This window comes from Rhinolophus ferrumequinum, chromosome 9 (genome assembly GCF_004115265.2).
Source record: "Rhinolophus ferrumequinum isolate MPI-CBG mRhiFer1 chromosome 9, mRhiFer1_v1.p, whole genome shotgun sequence".
In the NCBI taxonomy this organism is placed as follows: domain Eukaryota; kingdom Metazoa; phylum Chordata; class Mammalia; order Chiroptera; family Rhinolophidae; genus Rhinolophus; species Rhinolophus ferrumequinum.
The window spans coordinates 37,422,553-37,441,649 of NC_046292.1; the positions used below are offsets into that span (position 1 = coordinate 37,422,553).

The window sequence follows — 19,097 nt, forward strand, 5'->3', positions numbered from 1 at the left end:
TTTGCTGAAGGGCAATTTCTGTCATCTATGTGCTAGCCTACTGGATGAGGCCGTGGAACCATAGCTTTGTAACTACCTCTGTACACACATATTCTGTACTGAAAAAAATTTCAGGAAAGAATTCTTATTCCTTATGCAAAACGTCTTCTGATTTTTCCCATATAGTATCAGTTTTTAATGTTGGGTGCATATTACTAAATAAAGAGATGCTCAACATCACCAATCATGAGGGAAATACAAATCAAAACCACAATGAGATATCACTTCAAACCTGTCAGGAATGACTTTGTTCATTGAACACCCCTATGTTCATTGCAGCGTTATTTACAATAGCCAATATATGGAAGCAACCTAAGTGTCCATCAATAGAAAATGAATGGATAAAGATGTACATATCTACAATGGAATACTAGTCAGCCATAAAACAAAATGAAATCTTGCCATTGCAACAACATGGATGGACCTAGAGGATATTACGTTAAGTGAAATACATCAAAGACAAATACCGTATGATTTCACCTGTATGTGGAATCTAAAAAAAAACACCATAAACTTAGAGATACAGAGAAGAAACCGATAAGGGGGTAGGGGAGGTAGTTAGGGATGGGGGGAAAGAAGTGGGAGGGATTAAGCAGTACAAATTGCAAGTTATAAAAATAGTCATAGGGACGTAAAATACAGCATGGGGAATAGTCAATACTTTAATACCTGTATGGTGTCGGATACTAGACTTAATGGTGATCATAAGATATATAAATGTCTAATCACTAGTACATCTAAATATATTGAATGTCAACTGTAACAAAAATAAATTTTTAAAAATAGCTTTATCCCATCATTTTACATATATTTTTTTATGTATTTGAAAAACTGGAAGTAGCAAAATGTCCATATTAGGGGATTGAACAAATTACATAGTACATCATTAATATTCATATTTTTGAATAATCTTTAATAAACATACAAAACATTTCAAAACATTACGAATGTGTGTGTGTTCTCTGCGTAAGTTGAATAATTGTTGCAGTTTTCAATTACGATGAATATGAATTCATAAAAACTTTTAAGTTTACAACTTCTATGAAAAGTCTGCAAACTTTGAGCTACTACTGTATAAATTATAAACTAAGAGTTTTCTACTTTTCAACTAGGAACAGTTTTGCCAATTATTAAACATTGGCAATTGCTGAGGGAGGGATCAGTGAGATACTGAAAATTACTATATATAACACCATCCTATAAGTAAAACCTAGGTTACTGGGGTTTATTGCCCCATAAATTCCTTCTGTCTGGTGGTATAGTGCTTTCTTTTAGGAAGGAAGGCTGAACTGGGAGCAGTCTGTTCTTGTAGATTGTTTCTTTTTAATGAAAATTTTAAATATATACAAAAGTAGAATAAAATGAACACCCTCTACACCTCAACCTGTTCATTAAGACCTGAAAGATGAAATACTTGAACACACTTCAAGAGAAAATCTTGAATGCTCCGAATCATATTTTCACACAAAAGTATACTTTGGGCCAGGTATCTCATTAACAAATGAGCTAACTACCTTACTTAGTAGGATTCTGAGGGGTACTGAAGCTTTAATGTGAAAAACTAACAGTAAGTATACCTGGTTTTAACAATAAATACCTTTTTAGGGCTGTAAATACGGCAGGGAAGCCCTCAACCTCCTGCAATAGATTTCAAGCATCTTCCATGTTGGAAAACATGGCAAAAGCCCAGGTAGTCTCCTATTTAAGTAATGCGTATCTGAGGAAGCAGAACAAAGATAAGACACTGTCCATGAAACATTTCTTTTCACTTACTCTGTAGTCCAAAGAAATCTATAGCATCATGTAGCCTAAAATCCCTGGCAAATCTCTTTAATTGAGGGGGTTAGACAAAATGACTTTATCTCAATGTATAGTACCAAAAACAGCTTAAAAAAGAATCTACCACCAATAACACAAGTTTGAATTCCAATTATAATCACTGACTACATGGATTATTGGTAAACACCATCCTGGCAAGTGTGCTTTCCAGGTAGTAAGTAGGATTCAAAAGGGATGGTCTGAAACATACTAGTTCCTCAGTAAATAAGACCTCCCCTCCACTCGAATATCCAGTATCAGTCTGTGTTTAAAAACTCTTCAAAAGATCTGTTTCAATTCTAATTCCAATATGTTTGTGTGTGCTATCTTAGGAATTCACTTTATTGTTTTGCACCGCAGTTTTTCTCAATGATAAAATGGAAATAACATCAGCTTCTATCAACTTCATATGGGTGTTGTGAAAATCCAGTAAAATAAAGGATGGAAAAAGACTTGGATTTCTAAAACTAAGTCTGAGAGTTAGAATATTCTATTCATTGAGAGTAAAACAAATCTCTGAATTGTTACATTATATTTCCATCATCTAAACAAGATGAATTAACCAAATCTGACTTGTCAAAAAAATTTATTAACTTAAAATAGAATTACTTCAAATACAGGTAAAAGCAACTTTCTGTTCAAGTTTGAATATATTCAACATATAAGAATGTAAAAGAAAAAAATTCTGAATCTTCATGTTGTAGTTTTATTTTATTATTTTTTTTTTTTACCTTTTAAAAAGTTTTTGGCACTACAAGGTTCTGTAAAGAATAGAAGTGACAAATTTAAAACACATGAAAGTCTTTCCTAATTCTTAAGAACAATATATATAAAGTCTGAAGCAACCAAAGTATGAATACAGCTAATAGAAAATAAAGAATGTAATTTTTTAAATTCTCTGTTTATACAATTCATCAAGGTTAAACAAAACATAAAATTCCCTTAAAAATAGGGTAATAAAATAGATGAAATTTGTATCACTCAATTTGGTGATACGAGTAAAAACTATAGTTCATATTTATATACAAATAATACAGTCTTTAAAAACAGTCTTAGAATTTAAATAAGCTATCTAAACGTGTTAAAATTTTAAATCAGGACCTGATTTGTTTTGCTTTCCATTAAATGTCACTTTTTCTGCTGAATGTAACTGACATTGAGGTACGGATACCCTTGAGACAGCAGGATTGGCTGGTTGCTGTACATCGGTAGACCAGCTGAAAGAAAATGGACTCGCATTACTCCGACACGTTTCCTCTTGGTGGGTGGGGACAACGCTCTCTACACCGACGGGTGGCACATCTGTCTGTCGGACACAACACAGACAGGAAACTGAAAGGCTTGTGCCTATTTATCTGGCAACCCCTTAGAATTAATTTGTAGCTATGCTCTTTTTTCTATTTATATAGTAAAGAGGTGATGAAGCATGTCAAAACATTTGGTGGGAGGGAGAAGGAAGAGGGAAAGGAAATGTGGCTATGTGAAAGAAGAGAGGAGACAAAAGAGAGACGGGAGGAATCAAGGGAAACAAAGCCACCAGGAAAGAACTTCAGACTTTCCCCTCTAAAAGGACTTGTATGACTAATACTAACTTCCCTCAGCCCTAGTTCTTTGCTCAAAGAAAGCAGTCATAGTCAAGGTTCTGCCACTCTGTAATACAGGGATGCCCCAGCAGTACATGGATAGTTTAGGGAGGCCTAAATGTATCAAGCCTGACACTCATACCAGTGGCTTCCCCAAAATATCATTTCATTCAGTCAACATTTCCTGAGTGCATTTCTTTATTTTCTTGTACTCTGAAGTTTAACTATAATAACTGACTCCATAGTGTTTTTAACTCCTAGGTCAACCAACAGCTGACAGCCAGTCTCAGACGTTCCCTACTAAAATTGAGATAGCTTTGAGGCAAGTAGGCTAGAAAAAAATGCTACAAGTTCCTTGGCATTCTCCTTGGTTTGTAATATTCATTACTTAGATTAAAGCCATTATTGGTATATCAGCACCAACAGAATATAATGAATTCTAATGTCATTCAAGTCATAGTTTTAATAAACAAATCTGATCGTGTCACTCACTACTCAACTCAAAACTTCTATTAGATAATGACTGCTTACTAAACTGAGTCTCAACTCCTTCAGAGTATGGCCTCAGCATACCTCCTCTGGTCTCATCACCTACACGTCTTGCCCATTTACCTCATCCTCTAGTCCCATTATATTCTCTTCTTTTCTCTTTTTTCCTCACTATGCTAGGCAAAACTCTGAGATTTTGCATATATTAATCCTTCAGCTAAGAACACTCCTCCCCCTGCTCTCTAGGGGAAAAAAAAATCCTGTATCTCTTTCAAAATCTAGTTAAAATGTAAAAATCTTATGTGATTTGATCCCTGGTATCCATATCCTGCTTCCTCTGCCAGGGCAACGTTAACTGATTCTTCTAAATTCCTATTCTTGTCTATTTTACATGTCTGGCTCTTCTGAAATATATGCATTAAGTGTGGGGGTTTAATTCTTGCTCGAACAACAAGCAGTCAGTACAATCTGACACACAGCATGCTCTCTCAATAAATGTTTACTGAATGCATGAATTTTCACTCCTGGATCCTGGCCTTCACAAACGCACCTTGTCCCAGAACAAAACCCACCCAGCTTGTTAACAAATTTGTAAGCAACGGTACCTTGAGTATAGAAAGGTTTGTTGGGCTGAAATCTGGCATTTCCCTGATGCATGAAGTTTTGATGCAAACCATAAGGCCACGAAGCTGGGAGAAGCGGGAAATGAGGACGTGGTGCATGTTCCCAAGGAATTGGAGGATTCAGTCCTGGAAAGCCTGGCTCTGCATTTCAGTGAGAAAGGAAAGACATATTTTAAAACATCAGTTTGTTCATTCATATATTCCTGCTATGCAGAGGATACCAAAAAAAGTTTTAAAGAATCAAACACTGTAATTTTGCTCAAATTACTCATACAGGAGACATATAAGACATATACATTAATATGTGGTAACTGCTATAAAAGATGAGTGAGAGGTATTGCAAAGAGGGGGGTGTTCAAGAATAGAGCAGGATTTCCTAAGATGATTGACTAAACTGAGTTTTAAAGTGCAAGGAGCAAGTTAGGCAAAATGGGGCAAGGAGGGCATTTCAGACAAGGAATACCATGTACAAAAGCCAGAAAGTAGGAAAATACAGCAAGTTTGGGAAGCTACAAAACAACTGACAATATAGAGATGGGGATTAAAGGAGGAAGTGGTAAAAGAAAAGGCTAGACGGGTAGGTAGGCTATGCAGTTCAAAAAACCTTAGTATATCATTAAGGAGCTTCCATTTTGTCCTTAAAGACCAGGCTAACTGTCCTAGAATTAATCACATCTTGGCCTGGAAGGAGATTCTATTTGTTGAAAGCTGAGGCACTGTGGTATAATGGCTGAGCACTAGGGCTTAGGAGCCAAACAGGTATACATTCAAATCCCAGTTTCATAAATTACTAAGGTTCAATTATGAACCTCAGGTTGTTGTCAGGATTAAGTAAGATAACAAAAATAAAAGTGGGTTCCCGAAGTTCTGGCATGTAAGTAGGAACTCAAGAAATATGACTCCTATTCTTCCTATTGCAAACTAACCCCCCCAATCTACTTCCCTTTAAGATGATTTTTAAGTACATCTTTCAAAGTATAGTACCCCCTGAATCTTCTCGATCATTTTTGGTGGTTTTTATTATTCTGGGTTATGATGTGGCAAGAAATAATCTGGAAGACACTGTCCTTATTCATTAAACTTCCTAATCAGAACTCAAATTAGGACGTACGGGATAAGGAGTAGAGAGCAAGAAAACGAAAACCCATACTAGCCGCACTCTTAAAATCTCAGTCTTCTCAGGAAGTAACCAGGAAAACAAAGCAGCTGGTTTACCACAAGTTCATAAAGCCAAATTACAACTAAAAGCTGAAGCTGCAGGGCTCCAAGTTTACAAAAAATAAATGAGACTAGGTATACATACGGAGGTCCTCTTGACGAATTGAGAAATGATGTTTTAACATAAAACGGTATTTTTTAAAGAATATATTCCAATCTCCTTTGGCCAATTTTCACAACCAAATATTTTTGAAATACATGTAATACAGACTCATTAAACATAATTTCAAAAATGAGGAAAAAAAACTCACACAACCTCCTACTCTAATAAACTACTATTATCTTTAGTATGTTCCCATCCAGTCCTTCCACTTTTAACATAATAGTAATTTTAGCTATAATATTAACTAGGATTTATAGACCCATCCAACAAATAATAAACATTTACTGAGTAATAGTTTATTATATAATAATGTTACATGAATAATATCTACCATACATCAAGCACTATACTGAACACTAGGGAGACATACAGACAAGAAACAATTCATAGCCTCTAAAAGTTTGGTCTAATGGGTTCTGCAGACAAGTAAATACACAATTTCAACACAGTAAGACAAGTATTATGATATGGATATTAAGGAAACATGGAGGAGAGAATACAATTTGCTAATACAATTGGCAAACAGATTAAGCAAGAGGTAAAGGCTTCCTGAAGAAAGTGATCTAACTTCTAAAGTGGAAGATGAGTAAGTTAGCCAAGTTTTGGAGCAAAGCAGGAGGAGGTGAGGGTAGGCAGAAGAAGTAATGGAGAGGATATTCCAGGCAGAGTGAACAACTTAGGTAAACAATCAGGGGTAAGAGACAATACAATGTGCTAGTGAAAGGTTACTTTTTTAGTTCATTAAGGCTAAAACAGAGATCGACTAGTGGTGAAGAGAGGGAGAATTGTAAAAACTGAACCAAAATAGCAAAGGGCAAAACACTGGGTCTGTCTTCATGGTTCATATAACTCAATGCCTATGGTGCATGTCATGGCATATACGCAATAAACACGAGAGAAGCAGAAGCCACGTTAAAATGGCCATGTATGCCATATATCCTTTCATCTAGGAAATCTGAGTTCCCACGTACTGGCATTGCTGCTCAGCAAAATACATTATTTGTATTGTTCCAAAAGAGGTCAGAGATACTTCCTCAATCAGTGCTCTAAGTAATAGCATAGTTCTGTTTAAAATTATCACTAAAATTCTTTTGAAAATTGATAAAGTGAAGGAATCAAGCTTTTAATCTACATTTCCCACACAAATTATATTTCAAGGTAACCAAGTAGTTAATAAGGAAAAGTTCTTCTTTATAGAAGAATCACAAATAGTAAATAGAAAAACCATTATTTTACAGCCCCTAATAAAATTAATGGGTAACAATAATAATTATAAATGGTGGCTAAGACTATGATGTAAAAATTAATGAGGAACTTCATAATGGATAGAACAGGCAGACATCACCTAACTTACTGATCAATCTGAAGTCACTAAAAGAGGAATAACCAGACAGTTCCCTCTGAAGTACGAGAATAGGAAATATACAGGACCAATCAAGAAATAAGATACTTGTCACCACCACCAACCAAAAAAATCTGAACTAATCCAGCCTCTGGACCTAACTACCACTTTACAGGAAATAAGGGGACAGAGGTACATGTTAAACAATGCCATAATCAGCCAAGGCCAGAATGTGGAAAACTCTACAGTTTCTTCAATAGTTAATATGGGGGAAGAAAATAGTGAGGGGAACTGTTATAAATTAAAGAAGCGTTAAGAGATGTAATGATCACATACAATGAATGGGCTTTGTTTGAATCTAGATTCAAATAAATCTGTAACAATTTTAGAGAAATAGGGAAAAAGGAACAAGGGATGGATATTAGATGATCCTGAGTATGGTAATAGGCTTGATTTTCTTTTTTAAGAGATAAAGTTTATAAGCGAATATGACCCAATGTCTCAGACTTTATTAAATACTCAAGGCATTTTTTTAATGGGGTGAAGGGCTAAGATAAAAGAATATCAAATATTGGTAACTATTAAAACTGGGTAATGGGGGGGTCGTTATACTTTACTCTCTCCTTTTGTGTACATTTCCATAATAGTTTTTAAAAAACATTTTCCATAACAGTTTTTAAAATAAAAATAGTTATCACTAAAAAACTAAATATAAAACTAAATTTACGGCATATACGAACTATTTCCAAATATGTAAATGCAAGTAAATGACTGTATGGTAATACACCAAAACATTACTTAGTAATTATGTGTAAGAATTAAGATTACAGATGATTTTCTTTTTCAAATGTTCTGTAATGAACATCTACTACTTAGATATCAGAAAAACTATTTTTCAATGCTACAAAGTGCTACCAATATCTTCTTCTTTTTAAAGAACTGCTCCCTACTGGGATATAATAAGAGTCTAGGGCAAAGAACACAGGTTTTGAAGAAAAAAATTGGATTAAATCTTGGATCTACTATGAATCTGACAGCATGATAGTTAAGTTACTTAATCCTTCAATTTCCTCAAAAGTAAAATAAGTGCTAATAATACTTACACAAAGCAGGACTGCAGTGGAAATTTAAAATAATAAAATAACTAACATGTATGTATACCACCTCACTGAACATTCACTATATCCCTGTGAGTTAGATGTGATTAATATCCCTATTTTATAGATGAAACCAATGCACAAAGATTTAAACAACTGCCCAATGCCACACAACAAATGGCAGAGCCAGGATTCAAATCCAGACAGTCTGAACCCGCAGCACATACTCTCTACCTTTATCTAATCCTATACTGCCCCTCCACAAATACTGTTTGCCATCCTTTTCATCACATTTATTTCCCCAGGTTCAACCAATAATTGAATCACCCAACCCTTTTATAGACAGACAGATACAAAAGAAAAGGAAGGGTTACCCGAATTCCCCACTGTACCGTTGTTCACTAGGGAATTTGGAGCCACAGTACGAGGCCAGTGTCCATCATGAGAGGAACTAGGGATCGCCACAGGTCTGGCAGCAGGCTGTGCAAAGATGATGCTGGGATCGTTCAGGCCAATATTGCTGGGAGCACTGCCTGGTGCAGAGTGGATCACGGGGCCATGGATCGGCCAGGATGGGGCAGGGATCTGGAGGGGGTGGTGCATTGGCAGCAACCCCATATTGTGCATGGGAGAATACTGAGCTGGTGGTGACTGAGGAAAGTTATACATAGGCATTTGGACCTGATGGGGGGGCTGGGCGCCCTGCTGGGGTGGGCCAAGCTTGGGTTGGGATCCTGGCTGGGATGGAGTCTGGGTAATGGCAGATGATTGGGAAGAGTTCTGTGGAAACGGCTGGGGCTGAGGAGAATAAGATGGTGAATCAGACTGCAGAGAAAAAAAGATACATTTTGAAATTAATTTACAAATATCTTAATTTTATTAAGCTGAGATTTTATAAAGCTGAGATTACCAAAATACAAAATTACGGAATTATTTCGTTAGAACAATACAAACAGAACACTACGTGTACATAAGAACAAATAATAGAACTCCATTTTACATGAAGGATGAAGGTAGAATTTTTCCTAAGGTCCTCAAACCCTCTCTCGCATAGTATTACCTCATAAACCTTTTTAATGCCTAAAGTATAGCCCAGACATCATTCCCATCGTGTAGATCCCATATTTCCAACTGGTAACTACAGCCTTACATCTAAGTATCTCACAGTCACTTTCATTCAGTCCCTCAACAAGTATTTACTGAGTGTCAATTATGTACTGGGCGTTGTTCTAGAAATTAAAAATACTAACATGTATCCCCTCATTGAGCTTAAAGTTTGTGGGGGAAAGGAAGAGGAGCAGATAAAGATTACATAAGCAATCACAATAAAGTACAATGATTACTATGATAAAGAATGTAATAATGTATAGTACATAATGAAATCACAGAGGGTGAACACTTAAACCCACTTTGGGAGGAGGGAAGATGAAAGAAAGAGGAAATCAAGGAAAGCATCCCAGAGGAAATGACCCTTAAACTGAGACTCAAGGATAAATACAAAACAATCTTATAAGGAAGCAGGCTCATTGAAGTTAAGGAATGTGTTCATAGATATAAACCCAGATCTACGTTATTCCAAAAGCAATGCTCTTTCCACCTCATATGCTTAGCAAGGACACCTCTACAAAGCACTGTTTAATCTGGAAGACTGCATTTGCCAGTCTGAAAGATCAATCCGATTACCCACCCAAAACAGTGCTATCTTCTGCCAAGACTAACCCATTTGCAGGCAGAGTACTTACACATTCTGAAGACTGTCTAGTCCTTACGGACTGATCACCCTGTTGCTGGGACGAACCCGCCACTTGCTGGGCATTTACAAGGTTGCGGACCAGCTGGGCTGCTAAGAGAAGAGATCACAAAGAAAATCAAGAGATTTAAAAAAAAAAATAGCAGAGAAATGACAATCAAAAAACTCCCTTCTTTTCCAAGAGTCACAAATCTCTCTGAGATTTTATAAACTTGGACTTTTAAACTATGATTATATTAACGAAGGACTTGCAACAATTCCTTTTTTTAAAGCCATTTTTCAATCCTGATCATTAAAAAAATTGACTGGTCCTAGAAACAAGAACAAATGCTTTTGGTTGTGCTTTTCTAAAGGAGACAATATATTTAAGAAAATACCTTCTGCAACAAAAATCTGAATAACTGAAAATCATCACTTCTCAAATATTCTTTTTGTTCCTTTCAATAAACTCTCATTTGGGTTTCTAATTTTTAAAATTCTTTATGAAATGTAAAAGGAATAGATCTCCCTCTCTCATAACAACAGTTTTTTTCTGTTCCCAGGAAAAACCTCATTAATTTCTGTTAACTTTAGATAGCGAGAGAAATAGTGTGACTCAAATCTAAAGATTACTTACAGAGAGTTAATTGAATACAACACATTGCTAAGACCTCGATAGTGAACATATCCAAGTACTATTCAAAATAAAAGCCTCTAAATCTGATCACTTTAAGAAATTATAAAGTCCAAAATCATACAGCTAGGTTTGGAATGGAGAGGAATTAGGGTCCTTAGAATAGCATCAACATAAGTTACTTTATTTCCACCAGAAACTATTTTTAACCTTTTTAATTTACCTGCCACACTGCTATTCCTCTGACGAGCCAGCTTGACCTCCGGGCACTCCCTTCGTACATGTCCTGCATCTCCACATATAAAACATCTGAGGTCTCTGGGGTCTCTAAAGTCTCGAGTATCGTGGAGGTCTCGGGGGTCAAGAAGGTCTCGGGAGTCTTTCTCCTCTTCATTTCCTTCCTTCTCTTCTTCACTGTCTTTCTTCTTTAGTCTAAACAGTAAACTGCTGATACCAATAATGTGGGGCTAGGGACTTGTAAAGTGAGTGAGTCACAGAACAAACTAAACTACACGAGAGTCTCACAATTAAAGAAAATAACATGCCCATGTTTCATGCATCTTTTTCAAGAAAAGGGAACACACACTCATATGGCACCTACTCATATGGCAAAAACTGGTATTCTGGTAGCTTTATAATAAAATATAAAAATTTTTAATTTTTTAATATTTAATTTTAATCTTCTAACAATTTGGGGCTTAGAGAAGGTAAGTGTCTTGCCAAAATTTAATAGTCAGTAAATAATAGCAATATAGACTAGGAGTTTGTTTTGTTTGAAAAGTTCTAAGCTCTTTATAATAGGCAAGATTTGATGACTAAAGAAGGGATTTTTCTGGCCTATTAAACATAGCATATACACAGAACACAAGAAAATATATTTTATATATATTTTTTCAGGGGGTGTATAGAATGCACATTCCTCAAGGTACAAAATATAGGTATACCTCACAGTATATACCTCAAGGTTTCAGTTAATTATATTTTAATTATTTGTTTGCATGACTGAGGTCCTCAGCAAGGAAGATCTCATGTCTTGGTCTTTTTTTTTCAGTTCCCAAATGCTTCTTCAATTAAAAAAAAAAAACTGAATGAATTAATTAATAAATGAACAAATGTTATGAGACACCACTGCACCACAAATGAATCTCACTATTCCAAAATTCCATTCAAATCTATTTACCTAAGGTCCAATTTAAAGCCCTGAACTTTCTCACATAAACATATCTGGAAAGCAGTTATAGCTACAATTAGCCTCACATTTATTTCCCCTGTAATGTTGATACAAAATCATTTGCCAACCTTCTCCTTTTAGGGCAGTCTTTCATGTAGTGGCCTATTTTTCCACACACACGGCAACATCGATCATTGGGAGCCAGTTCTCCATCTGTTAATACTCTGGAATCAAAGAAGTACTCCTAGGGAGAAAATACAGCTTTACTAGAAAAAAAAATCACTATAAACTTTTGAATCCAAATGGAAAGGTCAAGATACAAAAGTGGTTTTAAAAAAGGAAATAAATATCAACAAATATTTCACTGTAACTAAAACCATGATATGAAAATAAGATTCAGAATTATCACCATCAATATCTGTTACTAACCACTTTTACATCCACACTTTCTCATTCATCTGTAGCATCTTTGCATAATATCTTAATATAGTAGATAGTATTTTCATCCTCATTTTATACATGCAGAAACTGAGGCCCAGAAAAGTCAAGTCATTTGCCCACAGAAAAAAAGATGATACGCAACACATGAAGGATTTAGCTAAGTTTGTCCGACTACAAAGCTCATGCTTATTGCTACACCAGGTTACTTCTGGAAAGGAATTATTCTCTGTACAAAAGAGCTCTATGTAAATAAAACAATCCCCTAGTTTATTTCAAATATGACTGCATTTGCATACAAAATTTCAAGAACAGGGCCAGCCTAGTGGCTCAGGCAGTTGGAGCTCCATGCTCCTAACTCCGAAGGCTGCCGGTTCGATTCCCACATGGGCCAGTGGGCTCTCAACCACAAGGTTGCCAGTTCAATTCCTCAAGTCCCGCAAGGGATGGTGGGCTCCGCCCCCTGCAACTAAGATTGAACACGGCACCTTGAGCTGAGCTGCCACTGAGCTCCCGGATGGCTCAGTTGGTTGGAGTGCGTCCTCTCAACCACAAGGTTGCCGGTTCAACGCCCGCAAGGGATGGTGGGCGGCGCCCCCTGCAACTAGAAAACGGCAACTGGACCTGGAGCTGAGCTACGCCCGACACAACTAAGACTGAAAGGACAACAACTTGACTTGGAAAAAAAACAGGCCTGGACGTACACACTGTTCCCCCAATAAAGTCCTGTTCCCCTTCCCCAATAAAATCTTAAAAAAAAAAAAAAAAAATTCAAGAGCATATTAACATTTATTATATGAAGTAGGGTATATCTAAAGAGAAGGTAAGGAAGTTGGGGTTATCACTTTGTGAGGGTGTAAATGTCTAATCATTGTTTTGTGCACCTGAAACTAAAAAAAAAAAGAAAAAAAAAAGGCAAAAAAAAGAGAGAGAGAGATGGTAAGGAAGCAATAAGAAGTAAATCATTTTCCCAAGTCTTAGAAGATCCAGGCTCATTTTTGTTTTATGCTAGTACCTTGCATTATTATCCTTCTAAGCTTTAGCTCTGTTTTGCACATCACAAAGACTAGTTTGCCCTAACAGTATCTTTGGGAGGCAAGAGAACATGTTGACTTAGCGTTCTACAAATTTTCCTAAAGTCAAGGATAAGCATATAAGACACACACCCACTAGGATGGTTATAATAATAATTTTTAAAACAATAACAAGTATTGGTGCGGACATAGAAAAACTGATACCCAAATATATTGCTGGTGGGCACATAAAATGGCACAGCTGCTTTAGAAAACAATTTGGCAGCTCCTAAGAGCTATTAGGTATATACCCCCTTAAAATGAAAACATACATCCACACAAAAATTTGTACATAAATATTCACAGCAGAATTACTAATAGCCAGAAAGTAGAAAACACCCAAATGTCCAAGTGATGAATAAATAAAATGTGGCATTTCCATACAGTATTGTTCAACTGTAAAGGAGAATGAAGTTCTGATACATGCTATAACATGAACAAACCCTGAAAACATACTAAATGAAAGATGCCAATAACAAAAGGTTACATATTCTATGATTCCATTTACATGAAATATCCACAATAGACAGATCTACAGAGACAAAAAGTAGATTAGTGATTTGGGGAGTGCAAGATAGAAGGAATGGGGATTGACTACTAATGAGGACAGAGGTTTCCTTGAGAGAGGAGGAAAATGTTCTAAAATTAAACCGTGGTGACGGTTGCAAAATCCTGCAAATATATTAAAAACCACTGAATTGCTCACTTTATATGGATGAATTGTACAATATGTAAATTATATCTCAGTAAAGCTGTATTTCTTAAAAAGGATAAGCAATATAATTCTTCACATTTACTACTAATGAAACCAATGTAGCTATGTGAAATCATTGTATTTTCTTTGGGACAAAATGAAGGCCTTTCTCAATTTACCCAGTTGATTAAGGCAGAAACGTAGGAATTATTCTCAACTTGTTCTTCTTTACCCACCACCTCTAATTCATCACCAAATTGTACCTATTCTAGTCCTGAAACTCTTTTATCCACTTTTCTCCATCCCGCCATCCCAGTTAAGGTGGTCTAAACCTGGGGTCAGCAACTTTTTCTATAAAGAACCAGATGGTAAATATTTTAGATGTTGTGGAAAAATTGAAGATACTATGTAGGTAGATACTTATATAATAAGAGAGAAAGCAAATTTCCACAAATTTTTTATTAAAGGATTGCAAAATATACTAACAATAATTGAATATAATTTTTTTTGTAATACAAGTTTACTAATTAGAAGGAAATCTTTCTGAGGGAGACATTTTTCTTAATTGAGGCTCATAGTTAATGTTTCCTATTATTAAAATCAATGGCAACTGTTCATCTGTAATACTAATCTGCAATTACATTATGTATTTCGTCTCTGAAAATGTTTTGCACAGATGAAGTTGAAGATTCAAGATAAAGTGAAGAACAAATGGATCTAGAGTGCATATGGAAGGACTAGTCTCTGATAAAGAAGAGGTATCTGTAGATGCAGACAGATTTCTAGATCTGGTAGAAAAAAGTTGAAGGAATAGCTATCTGATATCATTTTGTCTCAGAGGGAAAACACCCAAGAGTGAGAATGGCAGAGATGAAAGGTGCGACAAAATGCAATGCATACTGAATTCTTTTTTTTTTTTTTTAATTTATTGGGGTGACAATTGTTAGTAAAATTACATAGATTTCAGGTGTACAATTCTGTATTACATCATCTAGAAATCCCATTGTGTGTCCAGCACCCAGAGTCAGTTCTCCTTCCATCACCATATATTTGATGCGTACTGAATTCTGAGTAAAATAAATACAATCTAAAATAGTTCTTACTGAATGGGAGATACAGGCAACTGTATGTAAAATAGTAAGAAAAAAATGTAGTAGGAATGTAGTAAGAAGGTCAGATACCGTGTTTCCCAGAAAATAAGACCTAGCCGGACAATCAGCTCTAATATGTCTTTTGGAGCAAAAATTAATGTAAGACAGGGTATAATATGATACCCAGTGTAAATAATAATATAATGTAAAAAATAATAATATAATGTAAAATAATATAATGTAATATAATATAATATAACACCAGGTCTTATGTAATAGAATGTAAGACCGGGTCTTATATAATAAAAGACCAGGTCTTATGTTAATTTTTGCTCCAAAAGATACATTAGAGCTGATTGTCTGGCTAGGTCTTATTTTCGGGGAAACACAGTAGTATGGCAAGTCCAGCTGAGGCTGGTGAATATTAATTTATGGTTGTACTATATAAATAAAATTGTCTATCTTTATGACTTCCCATTATTGTTTAGCTGCCCAAGCACAGACAGATGGTAGATGGCTAAATTCATATAAGATTGAACTCATAAGGATGCAAAAGGACAATGGTACAAAGGAATTTGAAGTATAAGCCAGAGAGTAGACTGGGGAATGTAAGTTAAATGAAAAGAAAAACAAAGATAAAAGATCGCTGACAGAATGGGAAAAAATGGGTCAATATATCAAAGGACCTAATGCAGAAGAATAGTTGAAGTGGAAATATTTGAGTGAGCAAGCAAGACGAAAGAAAACTTGTCTTCATTTTCATTAGTCTAAAGGAATGAAACACATCTATTTTGTAAGCTGTTACAATCCCAGTTACACAGCAGAGAAATAATTACAAAGTAGAAATTCAATAAATATGTATTGAAAGAATAAACTTTGCTATGAGAAATATAAGCATAAAAGACTATTAAGGATATTTTCTACAATATCAGTTATAATACTGATATAATGAAAACAACTAAATGTCCATCAAAGGCAAATAGTTAAACTGATAGATCCAAGCTACCTCACACCAATCTCCAGCTGCTCATGGCAGCCCAGCTCCAGTGAGAGCTGTTGTTCACAATCTTAGCTGTAGAGGGCGCAGTTCACTGGCCCACGTGGGAATCAAACAGGTGACCTTGGCATTAGGAGCACGGCACTCCAACCACCTGAGCCACCAGGTTGGCCCCCATATATTGACTTTTAAAACAGAATAAAGTAGATCAAAAAATGGTTAGCAGACTCAAAAGCCCCTTCTGATAGGCCCCCAAACTGATGTTTGGCTCTTAAACCAAATGATAGTCGAGAACAAAGACTGATCTACTAATTAGGATTACTTAATGACACACTAGTTTATTAAGTTACTAAAATTTTATATGATAGACTAAAATTAACACATTTCCAGTTTACTGAGGACTCTAATTTAGTATTCTACCAAAAAGTCTGACTGCATGAAACTGTTAGGTTCCCACTGAACATATGTATGCACCCATATATTAATATTAATAGTTGGAATTCCCATAATTTTCAGGTAAAATGCTTTATCGGTGCATCATCAGATTAGTTTTGATCTATCTGTGCTTTTCATTTATTGCTATTTTAATTAGTATTTTAGTAAAATTATTATGGGATTTTCTTTTATTAGATATTTTGTTCTTGCATGAGTTTTGTGTTCTTTCAAGTTTTATTATTATTTTATTTCTCTCCATTATAATTATTATCACTACCCCAAGAGGCAGGATAATCAAAAATGTCTGAAAACCAGTACTCCAGGGGAAAAAAACACCTCTAGACTTCTTTGCTTTTCTTACCCCATAACCCCAAGAAAGAGTGCTGAAACTGGACTGAACAAGATCACGGATATTCATTATAAATAGGCGAGACATGGTTTCTCTGGAGATTACTTCTATTGGGAGTTTCTTTCTCTGTGAAATTAAGACCTCCTCTCATTAGAAAGCAAGCAAAAATCAGAGTGAGACCAAGAGGAATGGGGTACACTGCCACCCAGTGCAGGCAAGAGGTATCTTCTCAGTTCCATGCTGTCTAATTCAGTTTACTGTGGCTACACCAAAATTAGAGCAGAAGCCTCAGCACATAATAAAGTGTTTCTCTGGTGTCCTTTCTGTTCGTATTTTCATCAAGATTTCTAGAGATGGAAGATGCACACTGGGCACCTCAAATTCAAAACTTAAGAATCCTGAGTCTTGACTATCCACCCTCATTCATTCAACAAATATTTATTTAGTACATCCTATTTACCAGATACCATGATAGGTACTGGAAATATGATGGCAAACCTTACGGATATGGACTATCCTCATGGAATTATAGCCTAGCGGGGGAGACAGAATTTAACAAATAGATTAAATAGATAAACAAAATTTAGCAAATAGATGGACTATGATAAGTGCAATAAGAAAAAATACAGGGAGTTATAACCATCTCTTTCCCTATTTTTAAAACCAATTCAGAAACAGGAATAGGTTTCTTATACTATTAAAAAAAAAAAGTTCTGTAAGAAAAAAGAAAATATTCAGAAATCAAATTATGTAAACTTACAGCTTCTCTGCCAATGAGTGGATAAAAGGGAGTACCAAAAAGTTTCCTTCCGTTGATAAATGCCTTCATGATGAAATTGGTCACTAATGAAAAAAGAAAACAATAGAGATGCAGACCTTAATGTGTAAGAGCTTTAAAAGCAGGGAATTTCTATATTTAAAACTTACTTTTTCTAGAAACTCCAGCACCAAGGTTATGATTCAAGTCAAAAGGGTCTAGAAAAGAAAAATTTTACTTTTAATTAAGAATTACGTTCATTGTAACATAAAATATACTTAGTAACCATAACTATAGTCTAATACTATATAACTCAGACTATCCAAGCAGCAAATTATTATTTTTTATTCAAATTTATTGGGGTGACAATGGTTAGTAAAATTAGATAGGTTTCAAGTGTATAATTCTATAATACATCATCTATATATCACTTTGTGTGTTCACCACCTCAAGTCAGTTTTCCTTCCATCACATATATTTGACCCCATTTACCCTCATCTATCACCTCTCTCCCCCCCTTACCTTCTGGTAACCACTAAACTACTGTCTGTGTCTATGAGTTTTTGTTTATTTGTTTGTCTTGTTCCTTTATTGCTTTCAGTTTTATATCCTACATATCAGTGAAATCATATGGTTCTGGACTTTTTCTGTGCAACTTAAATTATTCTTTTAAAAGTACAGATTAAAGAAAGGAAACTGATAAAAATCAAAAGGAAGAATCTTCCACATTCTAATTATTACAGTTTTCCTATCAAATTTCCTTGGCCAAATGAAACTCTGGCTTTTTGGTTTTATTCCTGAATGAATATCAGCCAAATAATTACCTTCGATTGCAATACATTTGGATGTCCACTGCTTCTCAAAAGTTGTCAACAGCTTTTTCTGCCGAATACTAATTACATATTCCTTGAAATCAAACTCTTCAGTATAGAAGCGAAGCAGTCCCAACCAAAGCTCTCCTAATGTTTCTGTGTTCTTTCCAAGTGAAGGTAAACGCTTCTTCTATAGGTGAGGAGAAAGACAGAGAAGAGAGAGATCTATACCTATCCAACATATGGACTCCGAATCCAAGTAAAATTATTAAATTAAATTATGCAAATCCTAACATTTATCAGTAAGCATTCTATAAGATAAAGACTATTTAAAAATTACCAGTTCTTCTGTTTTATCAAAGAAAAATGCATTCCATCCATCAACCATTCTCTGTGGAATCTGTTTTCCATCAAAGATCTGCATAAAAAAATTAATTTACTGTTAGATTTTAAGTCATCCAACCCAAAAGCCTAAATATCCTCATATCATTTTAGAATTTAGCTATAATAGACATACTGAAAATACTTCTTCCAAAAGGAGTATGTCAGGATGGTAAAATTTAATGCCAAGTTATTAATGAATAAAATGTATCTGAAAGACCAAA

General features: G+C 35.2%; 1 protein-coding gene across 9 annotated transcripts in view; it reads right to left on the reverse strand.

Annotated features, from left to right (window-relative positions):
- Window positions 1-2,429: 2,429 nt before the first annotated feature.
- TUT4 (terminal uridylyl transferase 4) overlaps window positions 2,430-19,097 on the reverse strand; it is a 108,045-nt gene continuing 91,377 nt past the window's right edge. Inside the window, exons 21-30 of one of the 9 annotated variants that reach the window (XM_033113468.1) lie at window positions 18,833-18,910; window positions 18,505-18,682; window positions 17,851-17,898; window positions 17,684-17,766; window positions 11,975-12,090; window positions 10,899-11,122; window positions 10,055-10,155; window positions 8,687-9,137; window positions 4,535-4,693; window positions 2,430-3,163 (exon numbers count right to left, since the gene is read on the reverse strand). In XM_033113468.1, coding sequence (XP_032969359.1) covers window positions 3,096-3,163; window positions 4,535-4,693; window positions 8,687-9,137; window positions 10,055-10,155; window positions 10,899-11,122; window positions 11,975-12,090; window positions 17,684-17,766; window positions 17,851-17,898; window positions 18,505-18,682; window positions 18,833-18,910 — 1,506 coding nt within the window. In that variant the 3' untranslated portion in view covers window positions 2,430-3,095. The remainder of the gene's footprint in view (window positions 3,164-4,534; window positions 4,694-8,686; window positions 9,138-10,054; window positions 10,156-10,898; window positions 11,123-11,974; window positions 12,091-17,683; window positions 17,767-17,850; window positions 17,899-18,504; window positions 18,683-18,832; window positions 18,911-19,097) is intronic. The other 8 variants (XM_033113467.1, XM_033113464.1, XM_033113470.1 and 5 more) reach the window with 8 other exon arrangements.